At 40.3% G+C, this 15,440-nt stretch overlaps 1 protein-coding gene across 8 annotated transcripts in view; it reads right to left on the bottom strand.

Annotated features, from left to right (window-relative positions):
- Window positions 1-6,324, bottom strand: part of NR1H4 (nuclear receptor subfamily 1 group H member 4) — a 32,291-nt gene extending 25,967 nt beyond the window's left edge. For 3 of the 8 annotated variants that reach the window (XM_077934866.1, XM_077934868.1, XM_028745829.2), the window contains exons 1-2: window positions 5,239-5,393; window positions 2,332-2,469 (exon numbers count right to left, since the gene is read on the bottom strand). In XM_077934866.1, coding sequence (XP_077790992.1) covers window positions 2,332-2,416 — 85 coding nt within the window. In that variant the 5' untranslated portion in view covers window positions 2,417-2,469; window positions 5,239-5,393. Of the gene's footprint in view, window positions 1-2,331; window positions 2,470-2,848; window positions 2,992-5,238; window positions 5,394-6,193 lie in introns of those variants that run through there. The other 5 variants (XM_028745821.2, XM_077934867.1, XM_077934870.1 and 2 more) reach the window with 5 other exon arrangements.
- Between the last annotated feature and the right edge of the window lie 9,116 nt (window positions 6,325-15,440).

Genomic DNA, 15,440 nt, shown 5'->3' with positions numbered 1-15,440 from the left:
CTTCCAGATAGGGATTGCTCTTTATCTCATCATCAGAACCAAAACACCCAGAATCAAAGAAGAAATCAGGTATAGGGTGAGGAATTTGCCCCTTTTTTCTAGGGTGGAAGATCTACAGCTGGCAGCACATCCCTGTGGAGACTGGAAATAATGTTTGTAAACCATGTTAAAGACCTAAAAATGGGGGGAAAGGAAGGAAATACATATCTCAGACAGAGAATGTTTTAAGCACATTTCAAGTTGCAAGTCAGATAATATGGAATGGTACTATTCTCCCCTGCAGAACGATTGTTGAGCCAGAGTATGAGCACTGGCATGTTAGGAGATCATGTCTAGGTAGCCTGCTGGTCCTGGTTACTTTGGAATTGGTGGGAATTCACCCCTTTTCTCACAAGTCATTTTATTTTCAACATTTAACTGTAATTTAATTGTTGATTTTTTATGCCTTTGATCTTGCTGTCACTTTTGAGCCTGTCTATTATCTCTGCTATATAAAAAAGCAAAAGCCAGATGTTGAATTTTCTGCCAGAAGCAGCTTGATAACAAGCAGTTAGCTAACCCGCCTTATGATCTTCTTCTTGTTTAATCATTTTTGACCTTTGAGAAATTGCATTTCTTTCTCTCTCAGCACAAGGAACAAAAGGATTCAATCTTTCTCACCCCTCTCTGTAGTGCCAAGAATATTGTAGATTTTCAGGGGCTCTCCAAGTGTCAGCACACTGTTCACACTGGTGGGAAGTAATATTACCCAATAGAAAACTTGCTAAACCTACAGTTCTGCTTCATTTCAGAGAAGACAGACAAGCATTGGCCTCAGTTTGTATCGCATGTAAAGCCAGTCATTCATAGACCATGGTGAGGCAATGCTTATCATGTCCTTGCTCAGGCCAGCCCAATATGTATGGCAGGCATCCCCAAACTTGGCCCTCCAACTGTTTTGGGACTACAACTCCCATCATCCCTAGCTAACAGGACTAGTGGTCAGGGATTATGGGAATTGTAGTCCCAAAACAGCTGGCGGGCCGAGTTTGGGGAAGCCTGATGTATGGAGTATAAAATTCTAATTGCCACCCCCCCCATTACAAATATAGTAATAAAATTACAGAGCTTTCAGTTTCCTGCCTTTTAATGGCACCCAAGCTTTGTTACTTGAAGCAGGCGGCTTACTCTATCTGAGGCAGCTGCCTTACACTATCATCATCATCATTAAAGCGCTTTACTCGTAGAAATGTTTCAAAGCCACTTTCACACACAATAGAAGTACAAAGGACTTGCAGGAAGTGGTGATGGTGAAGGAAACATTAAGTGTCTTAGGAGGCAGTGGGAGAAGAGCCTAAAATAATTTTACATTATATAATAGCACTGTTACATTTTGTTGCTCCTTTAAAAATTAAGACGCCTTCTGTAATATTTGTGCCAGGGAGAAAACAACGCTTCTGAAAGTAAAAACAAAACAGCAAAAGAATGCACAAATTTAGCAATATGTATTCTGATAAAATCCAGCAGCTGCTCATTAAAATCCCAGCTTTGCCACAGGGTTTGTAGGGGAACACACTCAAATTGCATATGGCTGTTAAACATAATGATGGGGAGGGAGGCATTGCAAGACCTTCATATGAACACAAAAATATAACAACACACACAAGTTATGATCAAGGTGGTGGAAAAAAACCAAAGCATTTAATGAAAACATATTTGATCATTGTCTTTCTCCTGTAGTAATGCAATGGAAATCTTGTAGCACCTTAATGACTAACACATTTAGTGTGGCACAAGTGTTTGTCACCTACAGTCCGCTTCTCAAATGCATCCTGCTATAAGACATACAGTAATCATTGTTGTTGCAACAAATTAAACAGCTGCCTCTCTGGAAGTCTTATACACTACTTATGAGTATAGGACTTTCTCTTTTGCTTTCAATTGTTAGATTTGCTTTATGAGCAACAACAGCAACAGATATATCATAGCTGACCATCCAGTTCAGTACTCTGTATACTGAGCCTCTTTGGTGTTTGACAGGAGTGTTTCCTAACCCTACCTTGAGATGTTGGGGAATGAACCTAGAAGCTTTTGCATGCAGATTATGCACTCTGTGGATGATCTACAGTCCTTTCTTCCCCATTATATTCTGATTTCATTATGCCATTTATAATTTTTTTACAGTTGTGTTACAAATCATAACACAAAAATGTATTGTAAGAGATTTGCAAAACTGAGTACTTTGAACAAAAAAATCACATGTAGCTCAAAGGAGTTTATCAGAAAATGTCAGCGTTACTCCATTCTATGGACTGAATTAGCATTTTGCTTGTAATATATTTTTTTATTTACCAAATAAATGAGGGGCTTCGGAAAGAGAAAATCCATCTGCTGAAGGTAGGTGGGGATGCCCAATTAGGTTCATCTCTGATGCCATAGACTCTTGAATAGGCTGAGTTGCAGCAAATTAAGCTGAGTGTTGAAGGAAACCTTAAAAACACAAAGAAAAACAAAATGCTACATCTGCTTGCAACAGCGGTCATTCTAAAGGGCCTGTCCAAATTTTCAGAAACATTCCATGCGGAGCATCTCCACGGATGCAGTTGTCTGGAGGGAGTACTGTGTGATTATTTCCATGTGGAGAGGCCTGTTTCTTAATTGTTATTCATGTGAGCAGAGCAGCCTTTTTTTTTCCCTTCTTTTTTTTTTGAGCTGGCACACCAAGAAAGGCCACTATCAACTTGAAATGGTCACACATTCCCATGATGCATCTGAACTATTTTTACATATGTAAATCCATGGACGAGAGAGAGAGAGAGAGAGAGAGAGAGAGAGAGAGAGAGCGCATACTATGGGGCAGTATTCTAACCTAATAGTTGCTGTAGTACATGAAGCAGACCAGGATTGTATATTTTCCCTTGCTCTGTTGTATGTTTCATAATATAATTATCGTGATAATTGTCAACATGTTGGGAATTCCAGCTGTTAATCGTAATCAGTGAGTTGTTTATGCTAGATAGGAGAAAAAGTAGAATGAGTCACTCACTAGGATTAGGGGGGAGGTGCTCTTAATGAAACATCAGGCTCCCTCATTAAAATACAGTTGAGGTTATCCATGCATGGATAAAATAAACAATTTATTTTAAAACATCAAATGTGTTTGTTGAATGTCACATGTACTACATACCAATGGGACCTCTTATGGCTGGAAAACAAACTGTCAGATTAAATTTATGAGAAGCACCATCATATAATTCCCTTGGATGTCCCAGCACAACATACTAGCTTCCTGTCCAACACCTATGAAAATACGCTAGGATTCTACCCTGTGGAGTTATATACTGGAATATGAGAGAAATCTTCTATTTTCCTACAGAAAGAGTAGGTCATGGCATGTTCTCACAGAAGAGAACAGGAACAACCATTTTATGATGAGCAGCTGGTTTCTGGCAGCTGATTTTGGGCATCATTAAAGGGCTGCAAATTGTTATTTAATATATTATTATATTTTTACTGTCTGGCACGGGGGGGGGGGGGGGGCTTTTGAGATGTTTGCCAGGCCTTGGGAACTATGTACTACAATTTGGGGCACCATTAACTGCTCCACCTGAGGCAACAAAATATATTGGTCCAAACCCTGAAGAGAGGATAAGTTCTCAGTATGTATCAATAATGTTAACCAGAAGATAAAGCTGTAAAAAAGAGATTGGGTCTCTCAGACTATTTCTACACCCAATTACACCTGTTCTTTTGCTGAATGTCAACTACTGTATATGTCAAGGTGCAAGTGGACTGGAGCTATCCAGCTAGCAGACCAGGGTGATTGCTGCTGGGATCAGTGATGGCCTAGAGATTTCTGCGTCTGAAATATTATGAATATTCAGAGGAAGTAAAAAGGTGCAATTAATTTAAACCTAAACTTAAAGCTTCTTATTAAAGAAAAAACAAAAGACACAATAATTATAATTCAATCAAGTCATTCAGTCCCCAATTCTATTAAAAGTATAATTTTCATTGGAGTCACTGATGTTTAGTGATTTATATTTTATTGAAGGATTATAGCAATGAGAACTCAATCCAGCTTTGCCAGTAACTGTAATGCTTGCTGAAATTCTTAATTAGCCAGTCACTTTAATGCTTATTTTGTATTGTTTTAAAGCTGTTTTATGTTTTAGCATTCTATACTTCCCTGATGTTTTATGATACGACAGTATATAAATACTTTTATAAATAAATAAATAGAAACAGAATTTAATCGGGTGTGCATAGTGTATAGTACATGTCAGTAGCATCAGATTCTTAGCTGGGAAATTTTGATGCCACAGTAATATTAATAATACATTATTCCGCCATAGTTTTTAGGAAAAAATGGTACTTTGGTAAATCAGTACATTTTACTGACTGTTATAAAAGAGATAGGAAGCATGCACCTACATGCTTGTTATCTTTAACTGTAATTGAAAAAGTAATTATGATAAGCCAGTCAGAAAGTTTGGTATTTGTAAACTTTTAATTTCCATTATAATACTTATTTAGTCAATATTTCTCCATGCTTTATTCTGACAATGGGGAAATAACAGTTGATCGCTACGACTGACATGGGCTGAAATGATAAAAGTGAGGTTCCAGGAAATGCTATGCTCACTCACCAGTGATTTCTTTTTCCTCACCTTGCTACATTCAATCCCACCAAAGTACTAACTTCTGAAGAGACTGCTTATTATGAGACACCATATTATAGAAACAGCACAATCCTAACAGTGTTTAGTCAGAAGCGCTATTAAATTCAATGGCGCTTACTCCCTGGTAGGTGGGCTTAGGACTGCAGCCTAAGCTTCTTGATTATTTGTTTTTTGAGCTCTTTATGAAGCACACAAATTCCTGCACTTGTTAAAAAAAATATGATATGATGAGTTTATTTAATTATAAAATTTCATGCTCAGTTTTAAATAGAAAATAATCTCCAAACTGGGTTCAATACCAATAAAACATAACAAAATTTACACACTTTTATAACAGTGTTTTCAAATGTTCCAAGCCAACTTGAATCCAACTTGGGAGAAAGGCAAGATATAAATAAAATAATAAATAATAGTAACAAAAACAAACTATCGATGAAAATCAATAAAGCAATAAAAACAGAGAAGAGTCACAAACAGTTGTATGTAACATCATATCATCAGAGAAATGATGCACTTATCACAGTATTATCCCCAAAACATTATCCACTAAAATTAACAACTAAAAGTAGTAGCTTACACTTGGTGTCTTCCTGAACTCTAGCAGTAGAGACACAGTGCACTCAGTAGTTCTGCATTCAGCTCAGAGTCCTAATGCTTTTCAAAGCAAGAACATTTTTGTGTTGCTTTTCTCACTTTTGCAGAAGGCTTCAACGATAACAGGCTGACTTTAGGTTTAGTCCTCGTTTCATTGGCTCAGCGCTGTCTTGGACAACGATTACTCATTAACAGTTCTTTCTTTGCTGAACTATCTGAACAGACTTGAAGTACTGGAACTTTATAAAAACTAGAGGGAGCAAATCCTGGGTAGGAGATACGTCTTCTGGGTCAGCAATTAAAAACCATATTGCTATGTTTCAACTTGCATGAGACAATTATTGTATGGATCCAATACAAAGTGGAGTTGCAAATACAGAAAGAAAGCAGAGACCTTTCAGATTTCACAGCTTCAGACAGGAGTACCAGCTTGGCCCTACGACCGTGGGTGCCTGGGCAGCATGCATGGCACTGGCAATGAAATTTGTGGGTGTCTGGCCCCTTCAGGGGCAATTTTGTGGGTGCTCAGGCACCCAGGACCCCAGGGAACTGGCACCTATGACTTCAGTGATGCATTTTTAACACTAGTCTTCACCTTCTGAAAACATAAATAAAATCATGACAATATTGCTGAAAACAGACTGAACAGAGGTCAAATTACAACAAAAGATTATAATTGTCACTTCATATTTATATTTGTCTAACCAATATCCCCCACCCCCAAAGTGACAAATTGTGACTCTTGTCTTGGAAATCTCACTTTCAAGGCTCACATCTGAGAGATAGGCAGGAAAAGACTACAGAATTAGGTTGCAATTCTAACCCCACTTCCTTGGGAGTAATAACCATGGAATTCAGTGGGAATTACTTCTGAGTAAACTTGCCTCGGGGTGTGCAGCTTTGTAACCGCCCTGTAGGCCTGAGGCCTCCTGGCCTACCTGAATGCTTAAGCCTAGCAGCGAGGCTTGGACCTCTTCCTCCACCCAAGTGTTTTGTAGGTGGGAATTACCACTTCTTTGTCATGTCCTGCCCAATCCATGTTGCGTACCATCTTGATTCTTCAGCGGGTCAGCGGACTGGGTCGCGTGAGACTTCCAGGGGTCACGTTTTGAGTCACACGACAGTCCTGTAGAAACCACTCTCCAAATCACAGACAAAATGTCTTAAAATGCCAATAGGAAATGAGAATTTCTCCAGTTCAAGCCTGTTTACACATGGGGCATTTACTGAGGAGGAGCCTGGCTTTGCTTATTCACAGGCAGCTTCACAATCTAATACACAAGATATTCTCCTCTTATTTCCCCCCTGTTCAGCTTCTGCTGTCTTGTTTTGTTCATACTTCAGAAACTGAACTTTTTCATTTAAAGGAACAAGTGCGCACTTTCTCCAGGTGTAAAGCAATCCATTTCCTGGCTAATCTGGTCAGATTATGGCCTCCCTAGGGCCATTTTTCCAGACTGTGTCGAAACAATTCCTTCTCCATGGTTTGTCTGTCCTTTCTAGGAACTAATTGTATAACTTTAACCCTTCCTTTGCCCAAAGGCTCTGACTTTATATCTCTTTTGCTCTTCTCTCCCTAAAAGGGAGCAGGGAGGGACTATTTAACCATTTCCCCTCACAATAGTCCCAGTGTAAATAAGTAATTCTGATAAAGGGGATACTTTGCTGTTTACCTATGATCACATTACATGGTGGCCATGCAGTTAAAATTTCTTTTCAAAGGACCTTTCGGACATTCATCATGAAGCGCTGTGCTGTGCCTAGAGACATTGTGTATACGGCATGTGCGAATATTAGTGTAATGCCAAGATAGCAATGCTCATAGAGGGTACCCTGAGGATCATCTAGTCCAACCTCCTACAATGCAGGAATATGCAGCTAGGGGATTGAACCTGCAACCTTTGCATTATCAGCACCGCGCTCTAACCAACTGAGCTGTCCAGCACATTAAATGTATAGTCATAGTCTAGTGAAATGAAGGAGGTCATACTAGGCATGGGTAAAAATCAGTATGGGGGTGGGGGTGGGCTGGATGGGGGTGAGATCACAGGTAGTTTAACCCTTCCATCCTGCTGTGGCTCCAAGATAAATTCCCTTTTCCAAAACCAATAATTGTATTGAGAGGGAAGCATCCATTGGATCAAAAGCCGAAACAGATATGCACACAAATGTGCAATATGTTTTTTTCCTTGGCCCTGCTTCTTCTCATTTCTAAGATACCCTGTGGGTCTTTTAACACTGTAAATAAGAGTTTATATTATGCTCTGTCCTTCCCTTTCTCATAATATTGTTTGGGGCTCTATATTTAGTTTCTTCATTGCTATGGATCCCATTATACTTTTCCTTTATTCATATTTTTACTTTGCCTCTTATATCTGCAACTGTTCAAGGTCTCTAGATAGTATTCAATGCTTGTCCTACTAAGGATAGATCCATTGAAGTTAATAAGTGTGACTAACTTAGGTTCATTTATTTGTGAGTCTACTCAGAGTAGACTCTCTGAATTTCCCAATGCTATAAACATGACCAAATTGGAACCAAAAATTTATACAAAGAATCATTAGTTAATTAAATATGACAGTGGTAGCCTGGAAATATGCACAGAAATGGGTGTGAAGGGATAATTATGTTAAGTGGTACGTAATTAGTGACTAGGCTATTGTGGAGCAGAACATTTTGGGTTTTTGAAAAATAGATGCAACAAAAAAAATCTCTTAAAGACTTTACTGTATACATGCCTATTTTATCAGTTTAATCATTGACTACATGTTGCTTCATCTCTCCGGTACTTAGGCTTTTAAAGTCAACAGATAATAATGTGAAATAAATAAAACCTTTGTCACCCACTGCTGCATAAGATGTTACGTAACTATCCTAAAAATGAGAAACCTTTGAACAGACTGCCAGTAATGCACACTGTATTAGAAAGAATTGAGTCAACTCTGATCTGGAAAGGTATTGCTAATTCCAGGAATTAATCACATATTTAAACCTTTTCTACAAAGGACATGTTTCATGTCATGTCATGTCATGTCATGTCATGTCATGTCATTCTTCTCTGTTCTACCCAGGACCTTCCATGACTTCTTTCAATTTTGAAGGATAATGCTGCTGTCTTTGTTTCTTCCTGTGTTGTTCTAATTAATTTCAGTCTTACACCTGTTGTATATTGTCTTGCTAGCTCTGCTTGCATTTTACTTGGAGTACTCCAGTCCACTGCCTTGGTTGTATGTAATCCTTTCCTTCATGTGTTGCTTCACAACGCATTTCTCCACATAACGGCTAATAAACTAATGGAATTCACTGCTGGAAGATGTAGTGATGATGACTAGGTTGGATAGGTTTTCAAAATGGTTGGTGTAGCCAGTATGGCAGAGCTTTCCAAACTGTGTGCCGCGACACGTTAGTGTGTCAGCTGCAATATGTAGGTATGTCGTGCAAATGCTCTCAGCACTCCTCCCAGAGCTAGAAAAGGGTTAGTTTAACCTCCACTTTGCTAGTAAAACTGAAATACTGTGCTGCATGAAACGATGCATGTCTAAAAAGTGTGTCACCAACATAAAAAGTTTGGAAAGCTCTGCTGTATGGTGTATTGTTATTATTTATTAAAATTCATGCGTAGATCACAGGGTGGTTTACAATATAAGAACACAAAAATATACACTATAATAAGAGACAAAAGCAGTACCTCACCCCACCCCCTGATTAAAAGGACCTAGATTGTTTAATTAGCCAAAGGCCTAGGAGAAAGTGAATGTTTTTGCCTGGCACCTCAAGATATGTAACAAAGGCAACAGGCAAGCCTCCTGAGGCGATCATTCCACAAATGCAGAGCCACCACAGAAATGGCCCTTTGTCATGTTGCCACCCTCCAGACTTCTCGTGGAAGGGGCTCACGAAGCAGGGTGTCAGCTGATTATTGCAGTTGTAGTGGTTAGAAAGTCAGACACATGTTCAAATCCCCATTCAGTCATGAAGCTCACTAGGGTCACCTTGAGCAAGGTACTACATACCTCTCCTCCTGCCCTGCCTGACAGGATTGTTGTTAGGAGAAAATGTGGAATATAAATGTAAATTTAAAAAAAACCTTCTTACAAAGACAGTGTCCCTGTTACTTAGGAGCAAAGAACAGGACAGAATGCTCGCTTCCCAACTAGTGTGTCAGCTCCCAAAGGCTTCTGGGTGGCAATAACTGGAAACTGTATGCCTAACTACGATGCCTAACTGTTCTGAGGTTTTTTGTTTGTTTTCTTACAGTCAAACTGTATATAAATTTTATGGAATAAATGAAATAACTAACTAGCTAGATGGGCTTTGCTTTGATCATGCTGGGTCATTTTTGCATTGTTTCATTTATAATTTTTATTGCCACCCAGAGAGGCTGGGGCAACCCAATCAGATGGGTGGGTTACATTCATTCAGTCATTCATTTCCATCTTTCTTCCTGATACGTTGATTTCATTCATCCAAGCTGTACAGATTTTCATATGATTTAAAATGATAGCATTGCAGAAAAAGGCCACCTTTCTTTCATCTTTAGATTATGCAAATACTGTATATATTTCTATCCCAGCTGATTATTATAAGAATTTTGCAATGTTAGGGATTTGCTTACTGAGTTTGATTATTTCCCTTTTCCCTCCTTTCCCTTTTTCCTTTTCTTTGGTTTCTGTAAGTCTGAGGGCAGGGATTGTGTCATTTTTATTTATATGTAAACTGCTCTGGGAGCCTTTTCAGGTGAAAAGCATCTCACTTCTCACTCCTTGAAGGAGCACTTTCCCCTTACTGCTCTGTTTTCTGCCTTGCCACAAGAGATGAGGTAGAAACACATTCAGAAGGAAGTTAGAGGTCATCAGCAATAGTGGTTCAGGTGCCTTTAATAATATTCTGACTTTTTCACTTACTGACTGATCACCAGGGCCAGTCCTGTCTTTTGGCATAGTGAGGCAGACACCTCAGGCAGCACATTCTGTGTGTCATAAAAGGGCAGCAAAGTGTTAGTTACTCAGTTCATTATTGCTGTATTTTTTTTTAACGAACAGAGAGGAAGAGAATTGCTTATGGGATTTACTAGCTCAAATACCAAAATAACTTGGCTGGCCTTGCATACTACATAATTTAACTTGGAGAAGAGGGTTTCCGCTTACTGTTCTGATTCAGGCAGCAAAAAATCTTGGGCCAAGCCTGTTGATAAACCCTGATAAAATTTCCTAATCAAAGCATGTCTCACATTCACAGTGCAGCTTTATTAAGGCCCATATAACAATAAAGCCAAGATTGCTATCAGTCATTGTGCAGTGATAAGTGTCAGTACTTTAGATTGCCCAACTGATAAAAAGCATTCCTATTAGCATTTACTATGAGACTTGTCATTAAGCAATTGACCTTTTAAGATCAAATGCATTTTGCACTCCTCACCCACTCTGGACATTTTAGTGGGATGATCAAATTTATTGCTCACATTTAAGGAGATATGAGGGGCAATAACAGCCTAGCCTACCTCACAGAGCTGTTGTGACAGGGAATTTAGATTAACGTAGGTATGCCATTTTGGGCTCATTTGAGGGAGGGTGTAATATTACAAAATAAAAGTAATAGGGACCCCACAAAAATCACAGTGGGGGGTGAATTCAGAGGGGATAGGAGAGTCCAGCTTCCCTTCCCCCAGAAACACCTGTTGGGTAGAAGGATTGCAGTTCCTTGTGTTGGTGGCACTTGCTTTTCTCAGCCAACACAACTCCTCATCCCTCCTCCTTTGTGCTGCCCTTTGCCCCCAGTGATGTTTCATAGCCAGTTTGAGGGGAAGGGGAAGTTATTCATGGCCAGAGCTAGTTTGAGAAGGAGGTTAGGGGGTCATTTTTGACTCCCAGATATTTCACCTATTTACCTCCTATGCTTCCATGTCCCTGTTTTTTGGTTCCTAGAACATCTGCATGGAGACTTGGATAGAAATAGATAACTGAGCAACTTTTGGATTGGTGCACATCATCAGCCCAGTTCCATAGCTCTTGGCACTGCACTACCAGAACAATGGCAGCAGCCTAGCGAAGTGGCTCCTAGGGTTGGGTCATAAATCTACCGTCAGCATCTGAAGCTAACAATCCATGTGGCCTTGACTTTTTCCCAGTAAAGAAACAAACTCCTATGTGATCCATAAATGAAAGACAGAGCAAGTTTCAGAGTCCACTACTCATACAATAACAGGTAGAGTGTGCCTGATGCTGGATGCTTCAACCATTGTTGCAACTACCTGCTCTCTCTCTCTCTCTCAAAATCATTCCCATTTGCTGTTTCTTCCCTACCAAGATTGCCATTTCTCTTTCCTCTAGAACCTAGAAAAATCAGCCATGCCCCATGATCTTTTCCTCTCTTAACCCAATCAGCTACTGGCCCCCACTGAATTGGCCATTTACCTTTCCCCTTCACCAACACTTCCAACATTGGTGTTATTTCTTCTGGAAGTCTTACCTTCTCCTACACACCTTCTCCTGCAGGTGTTGTTGACCTTCTCTTTTCCAAATTCTGCAATTGATCCCATGCCCCATGGGTTTCTGGGTACAGTGGGACCTCGGGTTAAGAACTTAATTCATTCTGGAGGTCCGTTCTTAACCTGAAACTGTTCTTAACCTGAGGTACCACTTTAGCGAATGGGGCCTCCTACTGCCGCCGCGCGGCCGCCGTGCAATTTCTGTTCTCATCCTGAGGTGAAGTTCTTAACCCGAGGTACTATTTCCTGGTTAGCAGAGTCTGTAACCTGAAGCGTCTGTAACTCAAGGTACCACTGTATTAACCACGAACCACAGTTTGATGTATCAATTACTCAGTTGGGGGCAGGGCTGCAAAACGCAGGGCTTAATGCTGAAAATCACTGCAAAACAACTACAAAACTTTGACACAGGTTTGGAGGGGATCCCAATTTTGGGGTTCGTAGTTAATAACTGGAATTTACAATGGGGAATCTGTGGAGAACGAAAAGATTAATTCCTCCTCCTCCTCCAGTCTTGATATAATTACCCACCTACTCCCACTGCACATGTGTGCACACACACACTGCTGCTTTTAAAATAAATTACAGTGGTACCTCAGGTTAAGTACTTAATTCGTTCCGGAGGTCCGTACTTAACCTGAATCTGTTCTTAACCAGAAGCACCACTTTAGCTAATGGGGCCTCCTGCTGCCACTGTGCTGCCAGAGCATGATTTCTGTTCTCATCCTGAAGCAAAGTTCTTAACCTGAAGCACTATTTCTGGGTTAGCGGAGTCTGTAAACTGAAGCATATGCAACCTGAAGCGTATGTAACCTGAGGTACCACTGTATAATAGAAAGCTAGAAATTTCCAACATCCTGGTTAGTTTGGTTCTTGGAGCAGCCAATCCCAGTCCAACAGGAAAATGGGTGGTATGGAAGTATTTTCATATAAAAAAGGATTAATAAATCTGCATTACATTATCATTGGTGAAAACAAAGTATGTCGTTTCAAAAGCATGCATGAATTCAAAAACTAGACAAAAAGTTATGTTTATGTTTCTAATTATGCTGTTCCAATATTTTCTTGTGTTATCGGGAAGATAAGGAAAATTTCAGAACACCATATGCTGAATAATATAAACACTTCAAGGAAGAGGATGCAAAAATGTTATAAGTAATGAAGACCAGAGCATATTTCCTTGCCAGGATTAAGTCTTATCATAATCTAAAACATGGAAAATATTTAGTTTTATTATATTATTCTAGTCTTTGTAAGAAAGGGGAAACATCATTTGAAACAAGTATTTATAAGACTCGCTGCACAGTCATTTTAAATATCTGAGGTGCACTCTGATCTCTTCTGTACTGGGCTAACTGCTATGCCATCTTTGTCTTGTTTAGCTTTGCAGAACAGGGCAGAGCTTACTCCAATTCTTATTTTACAGAAGACAAATTGAGGGTGAGCAATAGATACTTGCCAAAGACCACTCAAGATCAAGGCTAAAAGGATAGACCAGGGATGTCCAACTTCCAAGAGACTGCGATCTACTCACACGATTAAAATCTGGCAGTGATCTACCTGGGGTTCAGGTCAAAGTTACTGAGCTTTTTTGAGGGAGGAACATCCCTTTTTGGGGGGGTTTCAGGTTCAGGTCCAAGTTGTTGAGCATTTCTTAGGGAGGAATGTCCCATTTGGGGGGGGGGGTCAGGTCTAATAAATGAAAAAAGGTGCTCAACAATAGATTGCTAAGGAGACACTCAGCCTCACTGAGAAAACTCGCATCTTCTGTTATAGCGATCTAGAGGATTGGGGGGGGGGGCGGATGGAGGAGCTAGCGATCAACTGTGATCTACCAAAGCCTCCCAGGGATCGACCAGTAGATCCCAATCGACCTGTTGGACATCCCTGGGATAGATAAACTGAGCTCAAAAGCCAAGAGCCTGCTTACCTCAGGTGTGTTGAAGTAAGACTCAATGATCAGTCCATTCAGCTTCTGTGCATGGAATAGGAAGCTCCATCTTGTTTCATTTTTTGCCTCAGGCAAAAGAATGCTTCGGGACTGGCCCTAAATCTATCCGATATCAGCTAGTATCTTAATCGTGGGTGGAAAACCCAGTTCAAGAATGGCAACTGTAATATCAGACATATATATGGCTACAAAGGTTGTGTGCCACCCCCAATCTCTGCCAAGCAGGTAGCAAAGATTGTTCCAGGGAGTTCCAGATGAGACTCAAGACATGGCAGAGACTCCTGTGTCTTTAAGAAATATGGTTTATTCTACACATATTTACACCAGAAGCTTTCAGTGGAGAGAGATTTCATAGCATTCACATCTCAGGAGAAGCCCTTCTTTCACAGCAGCCCAGCGTTGGATTCCCAGACATCCCAGGGCTTCTCTCCCTGCCTTCAGCCAGCCAGTTGAGATGTGTCTGCCCTGCATGGCCTCTGCCCAGAGTTCTGGCACCTCCTTTCTCCTCCCAAAGAATCTTTGCTGTGTGGCATCATGCCCTCCCCTAACCTTGGCACATGATATCTGTTTGCACAGACCCAAGGATTTCTCTCTGATGGGCCATCAACGCCTTTTGTCATGTTGACAACCTCTATTCCCTGACCGGGAAAGGAAGCTTAGCCTGCATTTTTCCATTGCCTTGGAATCTTCCCTTCAATACTCCAAATGTTATCTAAATTCTACCATTTTTATTAATTTTTAACTCTATATATGTAACGGGGGATGCGGGTGGCGCTGTGGGTTAACCCACAGAGCCTAGGACTTGCTGATCAGAGGGTCAGCGGTTCAAATCCCTGTGACGGGGTGAGCTCCCGTTGCTTGGTCCCTGCTCCTGCCAACCTAGCAGTTCGAAAGCACGTCAAAGTGCAAGTAGATAAATACCTTCCCAGCGGGAAGGTAAACGGCGTTTCCGTGTGCTGCTCTGGTTTGCCAGAAGCGGCTTAGTCATGCTGGCCACATGACCCGGAAGCTGTACGCCAGCTCCCTCGGCCAATAAAGTGAGATGAGCGCCAAAACCCCAGAGTCGGCCACGACTGGACCTAATGGTCAGGGGTCCCTTTACCTTTACCTTTTATATATGCAACAACATTTAAAGTTATAGGCAGATTTAATCACCCTCAATTTGACCATTTTCTGCCTCCCACTAAGAACCTTGAAAGAATTGTAGCAGCATTTCAATGGCATGGAAAGATTCCTCTTGCTTCCTGCTGTTACAAGTTTCTTGCAGATTAACAATTTCTGTTACAATGTCACAGTTGCACAACATGACAGAGTCAATAAGAATCACAATGTGACAAAATGGTTTCACTTGAATTTTACTGAGAGAGTGATAACATGAAAACAAATGAATCCATCATTTACTGAAATTCTTCAATCAGAAAACACTGCGAGCCTCGGAAAAGCCAGTAGCAATTTGAGAGTGATACAGCATGCTTGCCATGTGGTTGTCAGAGTTGGTGGGAAAAGATTTAGGCCTTTCAGTAATATCAAACATACTGCTTGATGTAAAAATATTATTGTAAGAACTTTAATAACCAGCAGATCCCCTTTTAAATAATACATGTTTGCTTCCTCAAAATACATTGCATAACATACATAGGACCCAGCCTAAAGCGAACATCATCTATGCAAACTACACTGAAATAAATAAGAGTTAAAGAGGACAACTGTTCTCTTGCACAAAAGAATTGCACAAAAGGATTTCAGT

This window comes from Podarcis muralis, chromosome 10 (assembly GCF_964188315.1).
Source record: "Podarcis muralis chromosome 10, rPodMur119.hap1.1, whole genome shotgun sequence".
NCBI lineage: Eukaryota > Metazoa > Chordata > Lepidosauria > Squamata > Lacertidae > Podarcis > Podarcis muralis.
Note: the sequence above shows the minus strand (reverse complement) of the source record. Positions and strands in the feature narration are given on the sequence as shown.